The sequence below is a fragment of the Passer montanus genome, unplaced genomic scaffold (genome assembly GCF_014805655.1).
Source record: "Passer montanus isolate IOZ18808 unplaced genomic scaffold, ASM1480565v1 scaffold101, whole genome shotgun sequence".
Taxonomy (NCBI): Eukaryota; Metazoa; Chordata; class Aves; order Passeriformes; family Passeridae; genus Passer; species Passer montanus.
The window spans coordinates 99,870-122,304 of NW_024356616.1; the positions used below are offsets into that span (position 1 = coordinate 99,870).

At 54.6% G+C, this 22,435-nt stretch overlaps 1 protein-coding gene across 1 annotated transcript in view; it reads left to right on the forward strand.

Annotated features, from left to right (window-relative positions):
* Positions 1–22,066, forward strand: part of GFRA2 (GDNF family receptor alpha 2) — a 27,321-nt gene extending 5,255 nt beyond the window's left edge. Inside the window, exons 2-9 of the mRNA XM_039716766.1 lie at positions 1,769–2,083; positions 4,844–4,927; positions 10,079–10,427; positions 19,738–19,847; positions 19,922–20,062; positions 20,139–20,314; positions 21,196–21,249; positions 21,372–22,066. Of these exons, the coding sequence (XP_039572700.1) occupies positions 1,769–2,083; positions 4,844–4,927; positions 10,079–10,427; positions 19,738–19,847; positions 19,922–20,062; positions 20,139–20,314; positions 21,196–21,249; positions 21,372–21,500 (1,358 nt within the window). The 3' untranslated portion in view covers positions 21,501–22,066. The remainder of the gene's footprint in view (positions 1–1,768; positions 2,084–4,843; positions 4,928–10,078; positions 10,428–19,737; positions 19,848–19,921; positions 20,063–20,138; positions 20,315–21,195; positions 21,250–21,371) is intronic.
* The last annotated feature ends 369 nt before the right edge of the window (positions 22,067–22,435 follow it).

The window sequence follows — 22,435 nt, forward strand, 5'->3', positions numbered from 1 at the left end:
CCCCCTTTCCCTTTTTCCCCCCTTTCCCCTTTTCCCCCCTTTCCTCCTCAATTTCCCCTCTTTCAGTTCTTTAAAATCCCTTCCAGCCCAGACAATTCCATGATTCCCAGGCTGGGCTGACACTGCCACCCTTGGGAATCTGAATTCCCAGGGGGTTTCTATCTGAATTCCCTGGGTTTTCATCTGAATTTCCTGCCCATTTTCTTCCCCACGGTCCCCATCTGCCCTGTCTGGGGGCTCACCTGGGGGTTTTAATCTGAATTCCCTGGGTTTTAATCTGAATTCTCTGTGGGTTTCTATCTGAATTCCCTGGGTGTTTTTATCTGAGCTCCCTGGGGTTTTAATCTGAATTCTCTGGGGGTTTTAATCTGAATTTCCTGCCTTTTCCTCCCGGGGGGCGAGGCAGCCACAGCTCCTGGTGCTCACCTGGGGGTTTTAATCTGAATTCTCTGTGGGTTTCTATCTGAATTCCCTGGGTGTTTTTATCTGAACTCCCTGGGGTTTTAATCCAAATTCTCTGGGGTTTCAGTCTGAATTTCCTGCCCATTTTTCCTCCCTGGGGGATCCCCACCTGCCCTACCTGGGGTGCTCACCTGCGGTTTCTATCTGAATTTCCTGGGAGTTTTAACCTGAATTCTCTGCCCATTTTTCCTTGTGGGATCCCCATATGCCCTATGTGGGGTGCTCACCTGGGGGTTTTAATCTGAATTCCCTGGGGTTTTAATCTGAATTCCCTGGGGGTTTTTATCTGAATTCCCTGAGTTTTAATCTGAATTTCCTGCCCATTTTTCCTCGTGGGGGGATTCCCATCTGCCCTATCCGGGATGCTCACCTGGGGTTTTTATCTGAATTCCCTGGGGGTTTTAACCTGAATTTCCTGGGGGTTTTAATCTGAATTCTCTGCCCATTTTTCCTCATGGGGATCCCCATCAACCCTACCTGGGTGCTTACCTGGGGTTTTAATCTGAACTCCCTGGGTGTTTTTATCTGAACTCCCTGAGGTTTTAATCCGAATTCCCCGGGGTTTCAATCTGAATTCCCTGCCCTTTTTTACTCCCAGAGGTCCCCATCTGCCCTATCCGGGATGCTCACCTGGGGTTTTTATCTGAACTCCCTGGGTGTTTTTATCTGAATTCTCTGGGGGTTTCAATCTGAATTCCCTGCCCATTTTTCCTCCCTGGGGGATCCCCACCTACCCTACCTGGGGTGCTCTCCTGGTGTTTTAATCTGAATTCCCTGGGTTTCAATCTGAATTTCCTGAGGGTTTTAACCTGAATTCCCTGGGGGTTTTAATCTGTGTTTCCTGCCCTTTTTTACTCCCAGAGGTCCCCACCTGCCCTATCCGGGGTGCTCACCTGGGGTTTCAATCTGAATTCCCTGGTGGTTTTAATCTGAATTCCCTGGGGGTTTTAATCTGAATTCCCAGGGTTTCAATCTGAATTCCCTGGGGGTTTAACCTGAATTCCCTGGGGTTTTAATCTGAATTCCCTGGGGTTCAATCTGAATTCCCTGCCCATTTTTCCTTGTGGGGATCCCCATCTGCCCTATCTGGGATGCTCACCTTGGGTTTCAATCTGAATTCCCAGGGTTTCAATCTGAATTCCCTGGGGTTTTAACCCGAATTCCCAGGGTTTCAATCTGAATTCCCTGCCCATTTCCCCCCCCGGGGTACCCCCACCTCCCCTCCCCGGGCTGCCCCTTGAGGCCAGCGCTCACCTTCCTCCCTAACCTGTTCCCTCCTCTCCCTCCGCCGTCCGTCCCGGCTCAGACCAGGCGCTGCCCTCGCCGGCCGGGCCCCCCTCGCCGCCGGCGCTGCCCCCGGCGGGCGGGCGAGCCCCGGTGGACTGCGTGCGAGCCAACGAGCTGTGCGCGGCCGAGCCCGGCTGCAGCTCCCGCTACCGCACCCTGCGGCAGTGCCTGGCCGGCCGCGACAGGAACACCATGCTGGCCAACCGCGAGTGCCAGCTGGCCCTGGAGGTGCTGCAGGAGAGCCCCCTGCAGCGCTGCCGCTGCAAGAGGGGCATGAAGAAGGAGCTGCAGTGCCTTCAGATCTACTGGAGCATCCACCTGGGGCTGGCTGAAGGTATGGGGCGGGGTGGTGAAGGAGTGGGTTGGGCTGGGGGAGATCCTAAAGGAGTGGTTTGGGGTGGCGGAGATCGTAAAGAAATGTTTCGGGGTGGGGGAGATCCTAAAGTAATGTTTTGGGGTTGGGGAGATCTTAAAGGAGCGTTTTGGGGTGGGGGAGATCCTAAAGGAGTGTTTTGGGGTGGGGGGCATGGAGAGACCCCAATGGATCAGCGTGGGATGATGGGGCCCCAGACAGGGCAGATGTGGAGGCCGGGGAGGAAAAATGGGCACCCCAGGAAACTCAGGTGAAACCCCCAAGAAATTCAGATTAAACCCCCAGGTGAGCAGCTCAGGTAGGGCAGATGAACACCCCAGGATAGAGGAATGGGCACCCCAGGAAATTCAGATTAAAACCCCAGGAAATTCCAGATGGGCACCTGAGCCACCAAATCCACCTGCGTTTGTGCCAAAATCACCTGGGCTGGTGGAAGAACTCCCTGCCCGTGGCAGGGGGAGTTGGGATGAGATTTTTAAGGCCCTTTCCAGCCCAAAGCAGGCCTGGAATTGTGGAATTCTGTGGGGAAGGTGTGCCCGAGGGTGGGAGAGCTGGAGCTGAGGATGGAGGAGTTGCGCCCAAGGAAAACCCTTCCAGAGGGTGGGAAAACTGGAAAAACCCTTCCAGGGGGTGGGAAAACTCTTCCAGAGGATGTGGGGGAGCTGCACCTGAGCCCAGGGCCCTCCTGGGTGAAATTCCCTCCGAATCTGGGTCAGTGCAGGAAGCAGAGCCCCAAACCTGAGCCCAGAGCAGGAATTACACCTTAATTGTTTTCTGCCGCTCATTAGCTGCCCTCATCGAGCAGTTTCCCGGGATTTTTCGGGAATGAGTGAGGGAATGGGGATGGGAATTGTACCTGGAGGAGGGAAGAGCCGTGATTAAGCCGAGCTTTAAGGAGAGGCAGAAGCTTTGTGGCCATCCTTTACCGCGCGCGAAGCAGCGGGCGGAAAAGCAGCGAGGAGCGCAAATTTGTGCCTTTTAGCGGAGATTTTGGGGTTCCCCTCCTCCCATCCGAGCTCCCCCTGCTATTAGGGAGGCTCCACTCTCCTTCCTGGGGGTTAATTGCGGCTCCAGGCAGGTCCAGCGCCCCGTTAATGCTCGGTAATTTCCCTGGCGAGCAGCAGGAGTCAAGCGGGTGGTTAATTATTTATGGCAGCGATGGAGGTTACGGGGCCGCCTAAACGCACTTTATTCAGGCAGGAAAGCCGGAAAGGGGAGAGGGAACGGCCTGGAGCCGGGTTTGGATCCTGTTCCCATTCCTGGTGATGCTCAGGAGCCGCCCTGAGGGCATTGTCCCCAAATTCTGTCACCCTGAGAGCAGCAGTGGGAGCCCACCGGGAACAGGGACATCCCAGTGGGGACTTTTCTTCCCAGATTTCCCGAGAATGTCACTGAGGAACAGGATTTGGATCCTGTTCCCATTCCCAGTGAGGATCAGGAGCCGCCCTTGGGGTGTTGTCCCCAAATCCCATCACTCCGAGAGCAGTGCTGGGAACCCGCTGGGAACAGGGACATCCCAGTTCCCTCCCAAATTCCCCCCTTTTCCTCCCAGATTTCCTGGGAATGCGGCTAAGAAACAGGATTTGGATCTTTTTCTCATTCCTGGTGAGGATGAGCAGCTGCCCTCAGGCCGTTGTCCCCAAATCCCATCACCCTGAGAGCAGCGGTGACATCGCTGGGAACCTGCAGGGAGTAGGGACATCCCAGTTCCCTCCCAGATTTCCCTCCCAAATTTCCTGGGAATGGCCTGGAGCAGGGTTTGGATCCTGTTCCCATTCCTGGTGAGGATCAGGAGCCACCCTTGGGGTGTTGTCCCCAAATTCCATCACCCCAAGAGCAGCGGTGACATCACTGGGAACCTGCAGGGAGTAGGGACATCCCATTTCCCTCCCAAAATTCCCTCCCAGATTTCCTGGGGATAGCCTGGAGCAGGATTTGGATCTTGCTCCCATTCCTGGTGAGGATCAGGAGCAGCTGGAGCTGTCCTTGGGGCGTTGTCCCCAAATCCCATCCCACTCGAGATGGGGACAGTCCAGCCCGGCATCCCAGTGGGGCCTTTCCCTCCCAAATTTTGGGATTTCCCTCCCAAATTTCCCAGGAAATTCTTTGGTATTTCCCTCCTGCTTTGGTCCCCACCTGGATTTCCACACGGGGGTTTCCAAGAGATTCCCGATTTCCATTCTTAGGGGATTTTATCACAATAAGAGAACCCAGAGCTGAGAACAGATTTTTAGGGGTTTCAGGTGTTTTTAGGGGATTTTGTAGCAATAAAAGAACCCAGAGTTGAGAACAGGCTTTTTTTAGGTTTTTAGGGGGAATTTGTAACAATAAAAAAACCCAGAGTTGAGAACAGGTTTTTAGGGGTTTTTTATCTCTTTTTAGGTCTTTTTTAGCAACAAAAGAATCCAGAGTTGAGTGTGGACCCCAAAACTTCCAGCCTTGACCTCAGTGCCCTTCCCCCTGAAATATCCCAATCCAAATTCCCTCAGCTCCTGGAATCCTTTGGGATTGGCCACCACCAAACCCAGGACCCCCCACAGCCAAAATTCCCCAAACCTCTCCCAAATCCCCCTCTCCTTTAATTCCAGTGCCTGGAAATCTTTTTGCTTTTCCCTCCCTGAGCCAGGGGGGTTCCTGTGCCTGGAACCAGCTGAGATTATTCACCACGGGCTTTAATTTGCTTTTTTCTCCCTTTTTTCCCTGCCTTTCCTCCCACCGAAGGAGAGGAATTTTATGAAGCCTCCCCGTACGAGCCGGTCACCTCTCGTCTCTCTGATATATTCAGACTCGCTTCAATTTTCTCAGGTAATAAAAGCGCCGTGTTTTATCTCCTGCCTGTGAACACAGAGCTGCTCCCAGCCAGGGAGAGGCTCCATCCCTCCACCCCCCTGCCCTGGGCTCGTCCTTTGCTCCTCCAGCCTCTCCTCCCCTTCCGTTCCTCTTGGGGTCCTGCGCATTATTTGGGGGGTTTGATGCATTTTTGGGGTGGATTCTTTCTGTTTCTCGGCTTTAGGGGTTTGGGTTTATACAAAATCGCTGGAAATCCTGGAATTCCCGGGATTCCCTGAATTTGTGTTGTCCCCAGCAGTGGGGGAGGCACAAACCCAGCCCTGGCTCCAGCGGGGTGCAGCCCCTCCCATGGAATTCCCCGTGGAATTCTTGGGTGTTCTGGAGGATTTGGGACCCTCGGGATGGGGTGGAGCTGAGGGGGGAATGTTTGCTGTCCCCTCCCCGGGGCAGCAGCCTCGAGTGAGCTCTGGGGAGCTGCTGGGAGAGGGATGCTGAGACCCTTGGAGCATCCCTGGGTCCTTTTGGAGCATCCCTGTGAATCCCTTGGAACATCCCTGTGAATCCCTTGGAACACCCATGTGAATCCCTTGGAACACCCCTGTGAATCCCTTGGAACATCCCTGGGTCCCTTGGAGCATCCTTGGGTTCCTTAGAACATCCCTTTGTCCCTTGGAACCCCTTTGGAGCATCCCTGGGTCCCTTTGGAGCATCCTTGTATCCCTTGGAACATCTCCATGTCCCTTTGGAGCATCCCTGTGTCCTTTGGAAGCCCTTGGAGCATCCCTGAGCCTTTTGGAATCCTTCGGAGGATCCCCTGGATCATCCTTGGGTCCATTTGGAGCATCCCAGTGTCCCTTGGAGCATCCCAGTGTCCCTTGGAACTCCTTGGAGCATCCCTGAGCTCCTTGGAGCATTCTTGCATCCAATGGAAAACCCTTTTGTCCCCTGGAATCCTTTGGAGGATCCCTGTATCCCTTAGAACATTCCTGTGTTCCTTGGAGCACTCGTGAGCCCTTTGGGACCCTTTGGAGCATCCCTGTGTCCCTTGGAACCACTTTGGAGCATCCCAGTGTCCCTTGGAACCCTTTGGAGCATCCCTGTATCCCTTGGAACCCTTTGGAGCATCCCAGTGTCCCTCAGAACATCCCCGTGTCCTCCCCTGGGCAGCCCAAGCTCTGCCTCCATCCTGGGGAGTTTCGGTTTTCCCGCCCCATTTCCATTACAACCTCCCCGTGCCACCCCTCACCCCCCAACCCCCTCGGCTTCTCCTCGCTCTTCCTCCTCCTGAGCCCTCCCCAGCCCCCCCGCGCTGCGGGATTTTGGGGGGTCCCGCTGTCCCCACGGCTCGGGGACACCCCCAGGGCCGTGCCCAGCTCACCTGGGGACAGCGGGGTTGTGACACCGCCGCTGTCCCCGCCGTCCCCGGGGTGAATTTTCCAGGCTTTTCCAGGTGAATTTTCCCCGGGAGCTCGGCGCGGGTTTTTGGGGTGACGCTGCCACCCCCTCCCGCCTCCCGGCCGCCTTTTTGGGATTACACTGGCGTCAGGAAAACGTCTGGAGCTGCGGGGAAATCTGGAAAGCAGCGAGTCTGGAGCGGGGATTAGACTCTGATTTATCCGGGAGAGCGGGCCGGGAGATTTTGGGGATGGGGGAAGGAGGGAAGGGGCTCCTGGTGAGGCCAGGGAGGTGCTGTGGGCACCGGGGTGGCCTCGCTGCTGCTGCCACCCCCTCCCTGTCCCCTCCCCGGGGACATCGGCCCCGACCTGATGGCGAGCGCTGAAGCGAGCGCGCTCTTGGAGCTGTTCCTGCAGCAGGAGCAGCTCCTGGAGAAGGAGCTGTTAATTGCCCGGAGGGATAATTGGGAGCGGAGGGATGGCTGGGGAGCAGGGGCTGTGCGAGCCGCGTGTAACCCGCGTGTAAAGAGCGCGGAGCGCCCGCGGAGCCGGCGCTGCCCCCTCGCCGCGACCCCCGCGCTGGGCAGAGAACCCGGGATGCTCATCCCTGCTGGATCCCCATCCCTGCTGGATCCCCAGGAAACCACAGCCCGTGGCACAAGGGAGAGCTCCAGCTGGGAATTCTCCCTGCGGGCACCACACCCAAGCGCAGGGTGGGCACCGAAACCCCCATCCCCCTCCTCCTCATCCCCCTCCTCCTCTTCCTCCCCTGTCCCCAGCGGCCGTGGGGACACGCAGAGGGGACAGCTGGTGGCCCCAGCCCCCGTGCCCAGCTCCTCGGCCCCCGTTTCCGTCTCTGCTCATGAAATTTTCATGCTCGTGCTTTATTAATGAGCTCCCCAGGAGCGCGGCGCTGCCAAAGCCGCGGCTCCATTAAGATGCAGCCGGGTCCCCGCAGGTCTCGGGCAGGGCAGGAGCGGTGCTCCCGAGGAGACAATCGGCTGCCGCTTCCCACGGATCCCAAAAGCCCGGCTTTGTGCCGGAAATCTGCTGCCCACCCCTTCCAGGGCTCGGGGCTGGGCTGATCTGGGGTGCAGGGAGGGCTCAGTGCATCCCCCAAACCCAGGGGGAGTAAAGAGAGCCCGGTGTCCCCATCTCTTAAATCCTCCTTTCCCCATCTCTTCAATCCCCCTTTTCTCACCTCTTGAATCCCCTTTTTCCCACCTAAATCCTCCTTTTCCCCACCTCACCAATCCCCCTTCTTCCCACCTAAATCCACCTTTTCCCACCTCTCCAATCCCTCTTCACCCACCTAAATCCCCCTTTTCCCACCTAAATCCCCTTTTCTCCACCTCTCCAATCCTCCTTTTCCCACCTCTCCAACCCCCTTTTTCCCACCTAAATCCACCTTTCTCCCACTTTTCCAATCCCCTTTTCCCACCTAAATCCCCTTTTCTCCACCTCTCCAATCCCCCTTTTTCCCACCTAAATCCTCATTTTCCCCACCTCTCCAATCCCCTTTTCCCCCTCAAGCTGTGTCCATCCTCTGGAGAAAACCCAAACCATCCATCCCTGCCCCAGCCCAGATTTGGGGTTTGGCTGCCAGGGCGGAGGTGAAGCCTCAAACCTCTCCAGGGGTGCCCAGCTCTGGAATGGCACCTTTGGCACAGCCAGGGCTCTTCCCAAACACCTTTGCCCCCCTGGATTTGGGATTTCCTGGCAGCACAGCCTGGGTGGGCTGGTCCTGGGTGAAGGGGACAGGGGAAGCTCTTGGTTGTCACAGCACGGGGTGGCACCGAGCCCCAAAAAGCTCCAAAAAGGTCCAAATATCTTCCAAGGGCAGCAGGAGGTCAGGATGGCACCGGGAAGAGGCTCTGCCTTTTAACTGGGATCCTGAATCCCTCGGGATCCCTGAATCCTCGGGATCCCTGAATCCTCGGGATCCCTGAATCCTCGGGATCCCCGGCAGGGCCATGCTGGTGGCTCTCAGCTTGGGGACAATGGGACAAAAGACCCCCCCAACCCTGTCCCCCTTCAGGGATGCAGAGGGAGCCTGAGGCTCACCTGCGATCTGCCATTTGCTAATTAACAGCATCCTCCAATTAGGCCAATTAGGAGCCTTCCCTTGCAGCAGAAGCTGGGGGCCAGCGGAGGAGAATCCATGGGTTTGGCCGGGATGTGGAGGGGAGGGAATGAGGGATGAGGAGCCTTCAGAAGCTGCACCTGGGCCGCGGAGAGTGATCCATCATTCCCAGAAAAAAAAAAAAAAAAAGGAAAATGCTGTGTTTGTTCCCAGGCTGGGGCTTGACTCCATTCGTCCTCTCCTGAGGGATGGGATTCCAGGGATGGACGCGGGATGGGATTCCCAAGATGGGATTCCCAGGATGGACACGGGATGGGATTCCTGGAATGGGATTCCCAGGATGGGATTCCCAAGATGGACACGGGATGGGATTGCTGGGATGGATGTGGGATGGGATTTGCAGGATGGGATTCCCGGGATGGACACAGGATGGGATTCCCAAAATGTGGGGGGACCACAAATCCCCAAAAAAAAAAAAAAAAAAAAAAAAGGAAAATGCTGTGTTTGTTCCCAGGCTGGGGCTTGACTCCATTCGTCCTCTCCTGAGGGATGGGATTCCCAAGATGGGATTCCCAGGATGGACATGGGATGGGATTGCTGGAATGGGATTCCCAGGAGGGGATTCCCAAGATGGACACGGGATGGGATTGCTGGGATGGGATTCCCAGGATGGGATTCCCAGGATGGACAGGGGATGGGATTGCTGGGATGGATATGGGATGGGATTTGCAGGATGGGATTCCCGGGATGGACACAGGATGGGATTCCCAAGATGGACACGGGATGGGATTCCTGGAATGGGATTCCCAGGATGGACACGGGATGGGATTCCCAGGATGGGATTCCTGGGATGGATATGGGATTGATCCTTTTGTCCCTTTCATCCCTGTCTGGAGCTGTCCCACTTTTGGGGAGCCCCAGGAGGGGCTGTGGGAGCCACAGTGGAGCTGGGTTGATTATTCCGCTTTTGGAGCTGAATAATTATTAATGAATTAATAATTAATAATTATTCTTTGAAGAATTGACAAAAGGAAAGAAATATTGCAAATTCACGGCCTGGATTCTGCCCAGAGGTTTGGGGGATGTTGATCCTACAGCTTGTGCCTGGAATGGGATGGGGTCAGCCCGGGGATGGGATGGGCTGTGCTGGGGATGCTGGGAGGTGACACCGATGCCACAGGGGTGACATGACACCTGTCATCTTCCCCAGGTATTTCCCCATCCTGGGTTTGAGGGCATCTGCCTGGGTTTGAGGCTTTTCCCTGCTCCAGGTTTGAGGACATCTCTCCAGCTTTGAAAGTTCCTCCCCAGGTCAAGGGCATTTCCCCATCCCATGTTTGAGGACATCTCCCAGTTTCAAGGAATTCTCCTCATCCCAGGGTCAAGGTGTTTCCCACCCCAGGTCTGAGGGTTTATTCACAGGTTTCAGGGCTTCTTCCCATCCCAGTTTTGGTGGCATCTCCCCAGCCTTGAGGGCATCTCCCAGTCCCAGGTTAAGGGTGTTTTTGAGGGCATCTCCCCACCTTTGAGGGCATCTCCTGGGGTCAAGTGCAATTCCCCCACCTCAATCCCATCTTCCCACACTCCAAACCATCTCCCACCTTTGAGGCCACCTCCCCAACTTTCCGACCACCTCTCCATCCATCCCTCCCCACCTTCCTGACCCCAAATATCTTTTCCCCTGGGCAGGAATGGACCCGGCCACCACCTCCAAGAGCAACCACTGCCTGGACGCGGCCAAGGCCTGCAACCTCAACGACAACTGCAAGCGCCTGCGCTCGGGCTACATCTCCACCTGCAGCCGGGAGCTGTCGGCCACCGAGCCCTGCAGCCGCCGCAAGTGCCACAAGGCCCTGCGCCAGTTCTTCGACCGCGTGCCCGGCGAGTTCACCTTCCGCCTGCTCTTCTGCTCCTGCAAGGACCCGGCGTGCGCCGAGCGCCGCCGCCAGACCATCGTCCCCTCCTGCTCCTACGAGGACAAGGAGAAGCCCAACTGCCTGGACCTGCGCGGCGCCTGCCGGGCGGATCACCTGTGCAGGTAAAGGGCGCGCCACGGGGTTCCTGTGGCGTGGGTCAGGTGTTGTGTCACCTCCCTGGCACTGGTGTCACTGCCCAGCCATCAGTGTCACCTCCTGGCCATCAGTGTCACCTTCCTGGCATTGGTGTCACTGCCCAGCCATCAGTGTCACCTCCCTGGCATTGGTGTCACTGCCCAGCCATCAGTGTCACCTCCCTGGCATTGGTGTCACTGTCCAGTCATCAGTGTCACCTCCCTGGCATTGGTGTCACCTCCTGGCCATCAGTGTCACCTCCCTGGCATTGGTGTCACTGCCCAGCCATCAGTGTCACCTCCCTGGCATTGGTGTCACTGTCCAGTCATCAGTGTCACCTCCCTGGCATTGGTGTCACCTTCCCAGTCATCAGTGTCAGCCCCCGGCCATCAGTGTCACCCTCCTGGCATTGGTGTCACTGTCCAGTCATCAGTGTCACCTTCCTGGTATTGATGTCACCTCCTGGCCATCAGTGTCACCTCACTAGCACTGGTGTCACCTTCCCGGTCATCAGTGTCAGCCCCCGGCCATCAGTGTCACCCTCCTGGCATTGGTGTCACCACCCAGCCATCAGTGTCACTTTTCTGGCACTGGTGTCACCCTCCTGGCACTGGTGTCACCCAGGCATTCTGTGGCTTCTCCCACAGCCCATGGGTCAGGTGTTTTTGTCACCCTCCTGGCATTGGTGTCACTGCCCTCGCATCAGTGTCACCACCCAGCCAACAGTGTCCCCCCCTGGCACTGGTGCCACACCCCCAGCCTTAGTGTCACCTGCCACCCCCCTGTATCGGTGCTACGTCCCAAAATCAGTGTCAGCCCCCTGGCACTGGTGCCACCTGGGCACTCTGGGAGCTTCTCCTGACATGGTCCTGGCATCGGTGTCACTCTTCCAGCATCGGTGTCACCGTCCTGGAATCAGTGCCACCCACCAATACCAATGTCACTGCCCTAGCATTGGTGTCACCCTTTCAGCATCGGTGTCGCCCCCCAATACTGGTGCCACCTCTCCCAGCATCAGTGTCACCCCCAGTATGTGTGTCACCCCCCTGGCATCTCCAGCTCTGTTTTTCCCCGTGTTTGGCTCAGGAAGCAGCACTGGGACAATGCCCTGGGGACATCCAGGGGACAGATCCCCAGAAACAGGGATGGAACTGCATCCCCCCAAACCTTCCCCGGCTGCCGAATTCCCGCTGCTCCCCCTTGCCAGCACAGAGCTGGGCACCCAGGCTCCTGCTCCTTCTGAAACCCGTTTGTCACGGGCCACAACCCCTCCTGTCCCCTCGGGACCCGGACCCGCTTCCCGACGGCCCCGGCTCCCGCCAGGAGCGGGATCTTCTCCCCGTCAAGGTGATGGAGCTTCCCGGCGCTCAGCGGGGAAATAAATGCGAGCTCCGGGTCTTCCTCAGGCTGCGAGCGGAGATGTTTGAAATGTGGGAATGTGGCTTTTTATCAAAAAGTAATCCAAGGAGCCGGTGGCCATGAATAAAAGATACCCGGGAATGGCAGCTCCTCTCCATCAGCGCGCTCCGAGGCGGATGCTGCCGACGGATCCGCGCTCCGAGAGGGAGAACGGGGCTGGAAGGGCCGGGGGGGCTGCAGAGGCCACGAGCTTTAATTCCTGCACGGAATGAAATCCCCGCACAAAGAAGGGGTGGCAGCTGCTGGGAGAGTTTGTTTGCTCCAAGGTGGAAATGTGGTTTTTTGGGAGAAGCATGGGAGAGCGGGGATGGGGGAAAATGCTCTGGAAAATGTCCAGATCTGGGATTTATTTGTGTTGGTTTTGCTGGAACCTCAGGGATTTTTTCCTTGGGATGAGGCATGGATGCACTCCTTGGATCTGGGTTTTCAGGAGAAAATCCCATCCCATCCGCTCCCCCCTGGCATCTCCAGCTAAAATGATGGGACACAAAACCCCTGTGTCCCCTCATCCTGGGGAACAAGGCAGGGCTGTGGGATTTCCCATCATCCAGGAGTTTATCCATCCCAAACTCCTGATCCTGGAGGACCAGGCAGGGCCATAGGATTTCCCATTCCAGGAGTTTATCCATCCCAAACTCCTGATCCTGGAGGACCAGGCAGGGCCATAGGATTTCCCATTCCAGGAGTTTATCCATCCCAAACTCCTGATCCTGGAGGACCAGGCAGGGCCATAGGATTTCCCATTCCAGGAGTTTATCCATCCCAAACTCCTGATCCTGGAGGACCAGGCAGGGCCATAGGATTTCCCATTCCAGGAGTTTATCCATCCCAAACTCCTGATCCTGGAGGACCAGGCAGGGCCATAGGATTTCCCATTCCAGGAGTTTATCCATCCCAAACTCCTGATCCTGGAGGACCAGGCAGGGCCATGGGATTTCCCATTCCAGGAGTTTCTCAATCCCACATCCCAGCCCGATGCTCATCCCGATCTGACAGGGGCCTGGCAAGGGCTGTGGAGCCAGAGCAGATCCCAAGTGCTTCCAGAGCTGGAGGTGACAGGACATGAGATAATTCTCCTGCCAGAGTAATTAACCTGCCAGGGTAATTAATTAACTCTCCTGGCTCAAAGCCTAATGAAGGAAAACCCTCTCTGGTGGGACAGGATTTTCCAGAGGGATTTTTCCTGCATGGAGGTCGATCCAGGGGCTGCTGCTCCTTTAGGACAAGACTTCTACCCCTAAAAAGAAGCAGAAAAATTGGAGGAGAGGGTAAATGAATATTCCAGCATGGAAAACGGCCCTTCCAGAGCTTTTCCTGGCTCTCCGTGCTGCTTTCCAGCTGTGTGGGGCTGCTGGGGTTGGACACCAGCCCTGTCCCCTCGGTCACAAAGGCCACGAGGAAGCTCCATCCTGCCGGGAGTGGCTCTGCATGTGGAATGTTCTGGATGCAGGAGGGGTTTAACCCTTCCCTGCTGTCCTGAAGGCACAGAGGGTCCGGGATGTCCCTCCTTGTGTCCCCTCAAGGACTCAGATCCTGGTAAGGGGACAGGATCTTTGGAGTGCAGGCTGAAATCCCAATTTGTTTCCTCCATATAAATCCATTCCAACGGCCTTGACCCGGCCACAAATCCCACGGGAGCTGCCCCAGGACTCTGGGAGCAACTGAGCCATGATTTGTGCAGCTCAGGAAGCTTTCCCCCATCTTTCCCCCCATCTTTTCCCATCTTTTCCCCCTCTCAGGAGCCTGACAAAGTCCCGGAGCTTTTGTGGCTGATTGCAAGGGACAGGTTTTAGCTCCCGGAATACAAAAACCTTTGGCAAAGCACAAACCTCAGCGAAGGGGAAAGGGAAGGGAAGGGGAGAAAAGAGCTGATTTCAGCAGCTGCAGCTCGCTGGATTTTTCATCTTGCATCAGCAAGTCGGGAGCACAAATAATCTGCTCTTACACGCTCCAGTGGTGCCGGTGCCGGAGAAATTCCCAACCTCCACTGGCTGGAGCTCCTCAGCATCCAAAGCGGGGATGTTGGGTCATTTCCTGCATTTTTATCCCAGTTTTTGGTGTATTTAAATCCAGGGGGTGAGGGATGTTCTCTCTTACATGAGGTTTGTTTGTCAAGGATTTTGGCCAGGGTTGGGTTGGAGTTCCTCAGCATCCAAAGTGGGGATGTTGGGTCATTTCCTGCATTTTTATCCCAGTTTTTGGGGTATTTAAATCCAAGGGGTGAGGGATGGTCCCTCTTATAGGATGTTTGTGTGAAGTGGATTGTGGTTGGGGTTGGAGCATTCAAAGTGGGGATGTTGGGTCATTTCCCAGATTTTTATCCTAGCAGGGGGTGAGGGATGGTCCCTCTTATAGGATGTTTGTGTGAAGTGGATTGTGGTTGGGGTTGGAGCATCCAAAGTGGGGATGTTGGGTCATTTCCCAGATTTTTATCCCAGTTTTTGGTGTATTTAAATCTGGGGGGGGGGGGTCAGGGATGCTCCCCCTCCCAGGGTATTTGTGAGTCAAGGATTTTGGCCAAAGTGGGGATGTTGTATCATTTCCAGGATTTTTTTATTCCACTTTTTGGTGTGTTTAAATCCAGAGGGGTCAGGGATGCTGCCCCTTACAGGATGTTTGTGTGTCAAGGATTTTGACTGGGGTTGGGCTGGAGCTCCTCAGCATCCAAGTGGATGTTGGATCATTTTCCTGTTTTTTATCCCAATTTTTGTTGTGTTTAAAGCTGAGGGGGGTGAGAGATGCTTCCCTCTACAGGATATTTGCATGAAGAGGATTTTGGCCAGGATTGGAGCATCCAAAGTGGGAATGTTGAGTAGTGTATTTAAATCTGGGGGGGGGGGGTCAGGGATGCTCCCCCTCCCAGGGTATTTGTGAGTCAAGGATTTTGGCCAGGATTGGAGCATCCAGAGTGGCGATGTTGAGTCATTTCCCAGATTTTTATCCCAATTTTTGATGTGTTTAAATCCAGGGTGGGGGTCAGGGATGCTCCCCCTCCGAGGATGTTTGTTCATCAAGGATTTTGGCTAGGATTGGAGCATCCAAAGTGGGGATGTTGAGCAATTTCCCAGATTTTTATCCCAATTTTTCACGTGTTTAAATCCAGGGGGATCAGGGATGGTCCCTCTTACAGGATATTTGTGTGTCAAGGATTTTGGCCAAAGTGGGGATGTTGAGTCATTTCCCAGATTTTTATCCCAATTTTTGATGTGTTTATATCCAAGGGTGGGGGGTCAGGGATGGTCCCTGTCCCAGGATATTTGTGTGTCAAGGATTTTGGCCAAGGTGGGGATGGTGGATCTCCTCCTGGATTTTTATCCCAATTTTTGACGCGTTTAAATCCAGGGGCGGGGTCAGGGATGCTCCCCCTCCCAGGATATTTATTCATCAAGGATTTTGGCCAGGTTTGGGCTGGAGTTTTGGCTCGGGAAGGAGGGATGGGATCCAGGCTGGCTGGGAATTGATGGAACACCAAAGATGGGAAGGGAGCGCGGCTCGGCAGCGGCGCGGCCCCGCGGCACGGCCGTTGTTTGGCGCAGACACAACGCCACCCGTAATGGATGTTTCCTTGATAAACAGCAGCTCAACTTCTCATTACTCCCTGTAATGAGAGCCTGTCTGGGAAGAAGAAGGAGCGGGGAAAAATTGCTCCTGGATTTAATGGGAGCTGGGAGAGCTCGCGTTCGCAGGGGAGTGGAGAAGTCTCCAAACCCGGTTTGGGATTTGGAAATCTGGGAAAAAATTCCCAAATCTGGTGGATTTTGAAGTGGAGGGGGTGCCCCACATGTGGAGGCAGGAAGAAGAAAAGAAGGAGCAGGGAAAGAAGGAGCAGAGAAAAATTTCTCTTGGATTTAACGGAAACTGGGAGAGCTCGGATTCAGAGGGACTGGATGTGGAGAAGACTCCAAACCCAGTTTGGGCATAAGAAATATGTGAAAATCCCCAAATCTGGTGGATTTGGAAAGCCAAGGGGCAGCACTGGGGGGGTCCCTCACTTGTGGAGGTGGCTGGGGAAGGAGAAAAGAAGGAGCAGGGGAAAATTGCTCCAGGATTTAATGGAAGCTGGGAGAGCTCGGGTTCAGAGGGGAGTGGAGGAGCCTCCCAACCCAGTTTGGGAGTGGAAAATCTGTGAAAATCCCCAAATTTGGTGGATTTGGAAAGCCAAGGGGCAGCACTGGGGGGTCCCTCACATGAGGAGGTGGCTGGGGAAGAAGAAAAGAAGGAGCAGGGGAGGAAGGAGCAGGGAAGAAGACGGAACAGGGAAAGATTTCTCCTGGATGTAATGGGAGCTTGGAGAAATCTGGGAAAATCAGTGAAAATCTCCGAATCTGGTGGATTTTGAAGTGGAGGGGCAGCACTCGGGGGGTTCCCCGCAAGAGGAGGAGGAGGCTGGGGGAGGGCTCGGCTCCCTGCGGGCTCGCCGGGCTCTTACCACGAGAATCAGTCAATTCTCGCTGAATAATTAACTCGAGAGGCTTCCCAAGTATTGACTTAATGTGACAGCGAGTCTGTCTTGAGCCGGGCTTTGCTTGTGTAAACACAATCTCCTGTTGGGCTCAGTTAGCGGCTCAATGGGACAGAACGGGCCCGCAATTAAAATCAAACGGTGCCGGCTCCGTCCTCCCCTTCCCGGGGAGCAGCAGGGCTCGAGGATTAAAAAAATCCACCCAAAAAAGGCCTTTGAGTCGCTGATCTCAGCGCTGGATCAAAACGTGGTGGCCTGAAATGCGTGCGGAGAACGGAATTGTTAATTAGTGACTGCGGACTTTGAGGTTCTGCCCTAATTGTTTTCCCTCTTGCGGGGTTTCCTCTGCTTTGGGAGTTTCTCCCTTGGTTTGTTGTGGGTTTGACTTTTTCCTGCTGTGTCCATAGCCCAGAGCAAGGAATTCCAGAGGCTGGAAAGGTCCTCCGGGATCAGAGTCCAACCTTCGGTCCCCACCTTGTCGCCAGCCCAGAGCTCTGAGTGGCACCTCCAGGTCATCCTTGGGCACCTCCAGGGGTTCCCTGGGCACCTCCAAGGGTTCCCTGAACATCTCCAGGAGTTCTTTGGGCACCTCCAAGGGTTCCTTTGGCACCTTCAAGCCATCCCTGGACACCTCAAGGGGTTCCTTGGTCACTTCCAGGTCATCCTTGGACACCTCCAGGATTCCTTGGATATCTCCAAGGGTTCCCTGAACATCTCCAAGGGTTCTTTGGGCACCTCCAGGCGTTCCCTGGACATCTCCAGTGATGGCGACTCCAAAGCCCCCACAGGCAGCCCCTTCCCAAGCCTGACCCCCTTTCCGGGAGGAAATTCCCCTGGAATTTGGGCCGAGAGCCTCAGAAGGACGACCAAAAATTCCCTTTTTCCCTCCAGCCTCCCGCAGCTCAGCCCAGAACAGGTGACTCCTCTCCCCAGACAACTTCTCCTGGATAAAACAAATCCATCCATTGATCTTTTTCTCCCTCCCCTGTGAACTCCTCGCTCGATTTGGCAGCGGGTCATCCACAAAAGCCGACTTTTATTCCAGCTTCCCTCTTTCCTTCAGCTGCTCCCCCTCCCTGGGACGCTTTGAATTTACCTGCGAGCATTTGAAGGGAATTTTTTTTAATCTCAGCATCTCCCAACTTCAAAAGAATCCCTCTCCAGCAGGACGGGAATGTTGGGAGGGCGATGCCCAGCGGGATTTTCATGTCTCGCCGAGTTTTTTCTGTGTTGTCGCAGCTTCCTGAACATCCCCAGCTGGGCAGGAGAGGGGGAACGGATTTTTCCCAGCGATTTTCTTAGAAAATTCCCTCAGTCCCCATAAATTGCCCGTGAAAAAAACAAAAAAAATTCCACCTCTGGAGGAATCCCGGTGTCTTCTCCATGAAATATTCAGGAGCAGGATGCTGTTGGATTGGATGTGTGCTGAGTTATCACCGCAGCTCGGGGGGATGGGAGTAATTAACACTCAATTAAGCTCTTAAAAAATCACAAAAAAAAAAAAACAAACCAAAACCAAACCCAAACCCGTCCCAAAACCTCCGTGTTTGGTAAATTTTAATGTCAGAGCCAGTGGGGTTTTGGTGGTGCTGAATTCCTGCAGAAAAACAGGGAATGGGAGAGGAGCTGGAGGCAGGTGGGCCCTGTAGGGATGCTTGAAGTCCCCAAAATTTGGGATATGTGTGCTGGGGGTGGGAGGACAGGAATAAAAATCCCTTAAATTGGGGATTTATACACCTGGGATAAATGTGCAGGTACAAGATGTCCCCTAAATTTGGGATATCGGCACCAGGTGTTTGTGTAGGAATGCACAAAGTCCCTTAAATTTGAGATTTAAGCACATGGGATAAATGTACAGGTGCAAATTTGGGATTGATGCACTGGGAACAGAGGTATGGAATTAAAAAGCCCCTTAAATCCAGGATATTTAAAGGAATCCAGGGATCCAGGTCCTTGGGAAGTGCCTGGATTTGGGAGCAGGGTCTGTTCAACCCTGGGATCCTGGGGGTTCTTCCTGGGGCTTTTCCTGCAGGAATCCAAGAGGAGCAGTTTGGAAACCCCTAAATGGAATCCAGCTCTTGGAGCGGGTTTGGGATGGCAGATCTGAGTGTACATCCAGAATTAATTTTTTTAATCCCTTTTCTTCCACTCCTTTGGGGTTTTTTTAGCGGGGGGAGACAACTCTTAGGAAAATCCTCCTCCATCCCTCATCCAGAGCCAGCCCAGCTCTTCCCAACTTTTCCAGGCCATCCCCACCTGCCTCCTCCAGCTGCCAGCAGCGATTTGGCACCGATTCCTCCTTGTTCCCGCTAAGATGGACTTGGCTCCTTCTCCTTTCCCTTTTTTTTCATTCCTTTGGAGCCCTTGAAAGCCAAAACCCTCCGGGCCCAGGCCGAGCTTTTATTCCTGGCAGCGAATCCCATCCAGCAGCTTCCAAAGTCGCCGTGTCCAACGGGAAGAGTGACATCTGGCTTGGATATTCCTGAAGGATTTCCCAGCTGCATCCTCATGGATTATGAAAGGAATAACATTTGCCTCGGAGGATGCTCCGGGTCGGGAGCAGAGCCCCGGGGAGCAGCGGTGACAAATTTTCCTGGCGCTCTGCGCTGAACTCGCCGCGCTTCCTGCAGGGAATTGACGTCCCTTCGCCTCGGATTTGGGAAGAGAGGGAAATGCTGTCGGAAAGTTTTATTCCTCTCCCGCGGAGAAGCCGGGGAAGGAGCAGGTTTTTGGATTTCTGCCATTCCCACCCCGGAGCTGAGGTTTGGCTGCAGGGAGGGTGGAGCATCCCCCAAAAATAAAAATGCTGGAAAAGCTTTTCTGGGCTTTGTGCAAGGAAAATTCCCTTCCAGGAGTTGAGGATCTGCCCCGAGAATGGGAGTGGGATGAAGCTCTCTGCTCTGTGGGGAGTTTTCCATGGGCTGAGTCACAAGGAAGGAAAATAAACATGGAAACAACACTCCTGGTGGGCGAGTTTTATTTCCAGGAAAAAGAAGAAAGAGAAAGTTTCCTCCTTGCCTCACGCACCACGGCAGAACTGCAGAATCCTGGTTTTCCCTTAATTCCTTCTTCATCCCGAGCTCTTCTTCCTTCTCCATCCTCCCATCCCCATCACGGAGCAGCCCCTCAAACCCACCCCAATTCCATCCTTTCCCGAGGATATTCCTCTTGTGTTTTTGCTGTTCATTGGGATCTGAGGTGTGGATGAGCACGGCCATTCCCAGGATCCTGTCTTGGAAGCACTTGGATAACCCAGCTGGAGAGCCTGAATTGCCCTGGAATTTCACAGCCTGTGTGGGGATGTTGGGAATGGGGCACTTTTATTCTGTCTAAAAAATTCCTGCTGGCCGTGGAGTCACTCTGGGATGCAACTGGCACTGAAATCCCGTTGTTTTCCCACTTTTCCTCCTGTGCAGATCCCGGCTGGCTGATTTCCACACCAACTGCCAGGCCACCTTCCAGTCCCTGACCAGCTGTCCTGGGGACAACTTCCAGGCGTGCCTGGGCTCCTACGCAGGGCTCATCGGTGAGTGCCGGGAGTCGGGATCGGGAATGGCTTTTCCCGCTGGGATTTCATCCCCGTTCCCTCCTTCTCACCAGGCTTTGACATCACCCCCAACTACGTGGACGCCAGCACCACCAGCATCACCATCTCGCCCTGGTGCTCCTGCAAAGGCAGCGGGAATATGGAGGAGGAGTGCGAGAAATTCCTGCGGGATTTCACGGAAAATCCCTGTCTCCGTAAGGCGCTTCCCCGCCCCGCCCCTTTGACCTTGTTTTATCATTCCCATCCTTCCTAAATCTCTCCCGCTGCCAGGAAACGCCATCCAAGCTTTTGGGAACGGCACCGACGTGAACCTGGCTCCCAAAAATCCCAATCCCGCCGTGACGGTGCTGCCGAAGGTGGAGAAGAGCCCGGTGCTGCCGGACGACGTCAACGACAGCCACACCGCCTACGACACGAGCGTCATCAGCACCTGCACCTCCCTCCAGGTGTGGCCCAGTCCCTGCTGCAAACTGGGAGCACTGGTGGGGGTGTGGGACATCCACGCGTCCCGTGGGATGGGAAAATGTCCTGCTCGGACTCATCCGGGGGCTGGAAGGATCTGGGCACTGTTTGGGGTCTGGAATTGGGAGGGAAATGGAATTCCCCGCCCGTCTTCCCCCTCACCTGCCAAGGTGACTCCCTGAGCCTGACTTCTCCTCGTTTGGGAGCTGGAATTCCATGTTTTTTTGGGAATTACGGAAAATCCGTGATGTCTTGCTGAGCGCTGGGCTTGGGCGTCCGTGTTTTGCTCCATGGGTGGAAAAGGAGTGGGAGGGAAATGGGACGGGGGAGTGGCTGGGGATGTTCCGGGAATGTAGGGAAATGGGACTGGGGAATGGGATTGGGGAATTGGATTTGGGATGTCCCAGGAATGCAGGGAAATGGGATTGGGGAATGGGATTGGGAAATGGCTGGGGATATTCCAGGAATGTAGGGAAATGGGACTGGGGAATGGCTGGGGATGTTCCGGGAATGTAGGGCAATGGGATTGGGGAATGGGATTGGGAAATGGCTGGGGATATTCCAGGAATGTAGGGAAATGGGACTGGGGAATGGCTAGGGCTATCCTGGGAATGCAGAGGAGTGGGATGGGATGGGGTGGGGTGTCCCAGGATTCCAGGCAGGATTCCTGGCAGGATTCCTGGCAGGATCACAGGGGCAGTGAGGCAGGATCCATTGAAGCCTCTGTGGAGATGGGATGAGCCGTTCCCAAATTTCCCTGTTCTCCATCACCTGCTCCGAGCTGATTCCCACAGGGAAATTCAGGACCCCAAACCAGCTCCAGGGGCACATTCCTCCCCTAACCATTCCCAATTTCTCCTGCCAGGAACAAGGCCTGAAGCCCAACAAATCCAAGGAGCAGAGCTTGTGCTACTCCCAGGTACTTGGGGGATCCCGGGGCTGGGAATTCTTTCCCAAAGCAAACATCTTGGGAATGACATCCCGGAGGTGTTTCCCAGCTTTGGGATGCTTTTCCCTAAAACTCCCATCCCTCTTTGCCAGGCCCAGCTGACCACGGATGTGATGCCGGACCAGAAGACTTTCATGGATCCCAAGGCGGGAAGCAGCTGGCAGCGGGAGAGCCAGATCCTGCTCCTCATTCCCATCCTGATCCCGGTGCTGGGGCTATAGAGGGGTGGGAAGGAGCAGCCGGTGGGACGGGGACGCTCAGACCAGTGCCACCAGTGCCACCAGTGCCCACCAGTGCCCACCGCTGCCGCGCTTGCGCCGGAGACTGGAACGCTCCCAAATCCCAGGAATGCCGAGCTCCGGAGAGGCAGGAGGAGCCTTCACCAAGCTGGGAAACTTTGGTGGTTTTCTTCCTACTTTTCATTTTTCCCGTTTTTTTGGGGGCTTTTTTTTTTTGGTCTTTTCTGGGATGGTTTTCCAGAGCGGCTCCTGGGAAAACTCCCTGGAATGGGCCTGGAATGGGGGTCTGGAGCTGCCAGCGGTGCTGGGGAGGGAAAAAAGTCAGAGAAAAGCTTTGGGAAAGGTGAATTTCAGGATCCTTTGCACTGGGGTGGCCACAGGAACAACGAGGATTCCGCATGGGAACATCCCAAAGGATGAAGGCACCATCGGGAGCCACATGGAGGAGACTCCCACAGCTCTTCCCGTTGGTTTGTGGGGGATTTTGGTTGGGAGTTTTCCTCGGAGAGTTTCCGAATGGAAGAGAAAAGAAACTGGTGTGAAATGTGTGAGGTTGTGCTGATGTTTTCAATCATTCCAGGGGAAGAGGTTCCATTTTTTTTTAAAATTTTTTTAATTTTTTTTAATTTGGAATTTGGGTTGGGAGTGGAATTTGACCCATCCAGGGTCAGAATTTCATATTTTCCCTCTCCACTTTATTTCCTGTATACATATAACATATGGATATTCCCATATACATAACCCTACCCATCCTGTGGCTTTTAAATTCCCATTTCCCCCTTCATTTTCCCTCTTTTTTAATTTTTTTTTTAATCCTTCCAATTCCCACAACAACTTCCAAATGTATTCTTGGAAAATTTATTTTTTTTAACAATGTCTATAATGGAAAAAAAAGAAAAACCAAAATAAACCAAGGA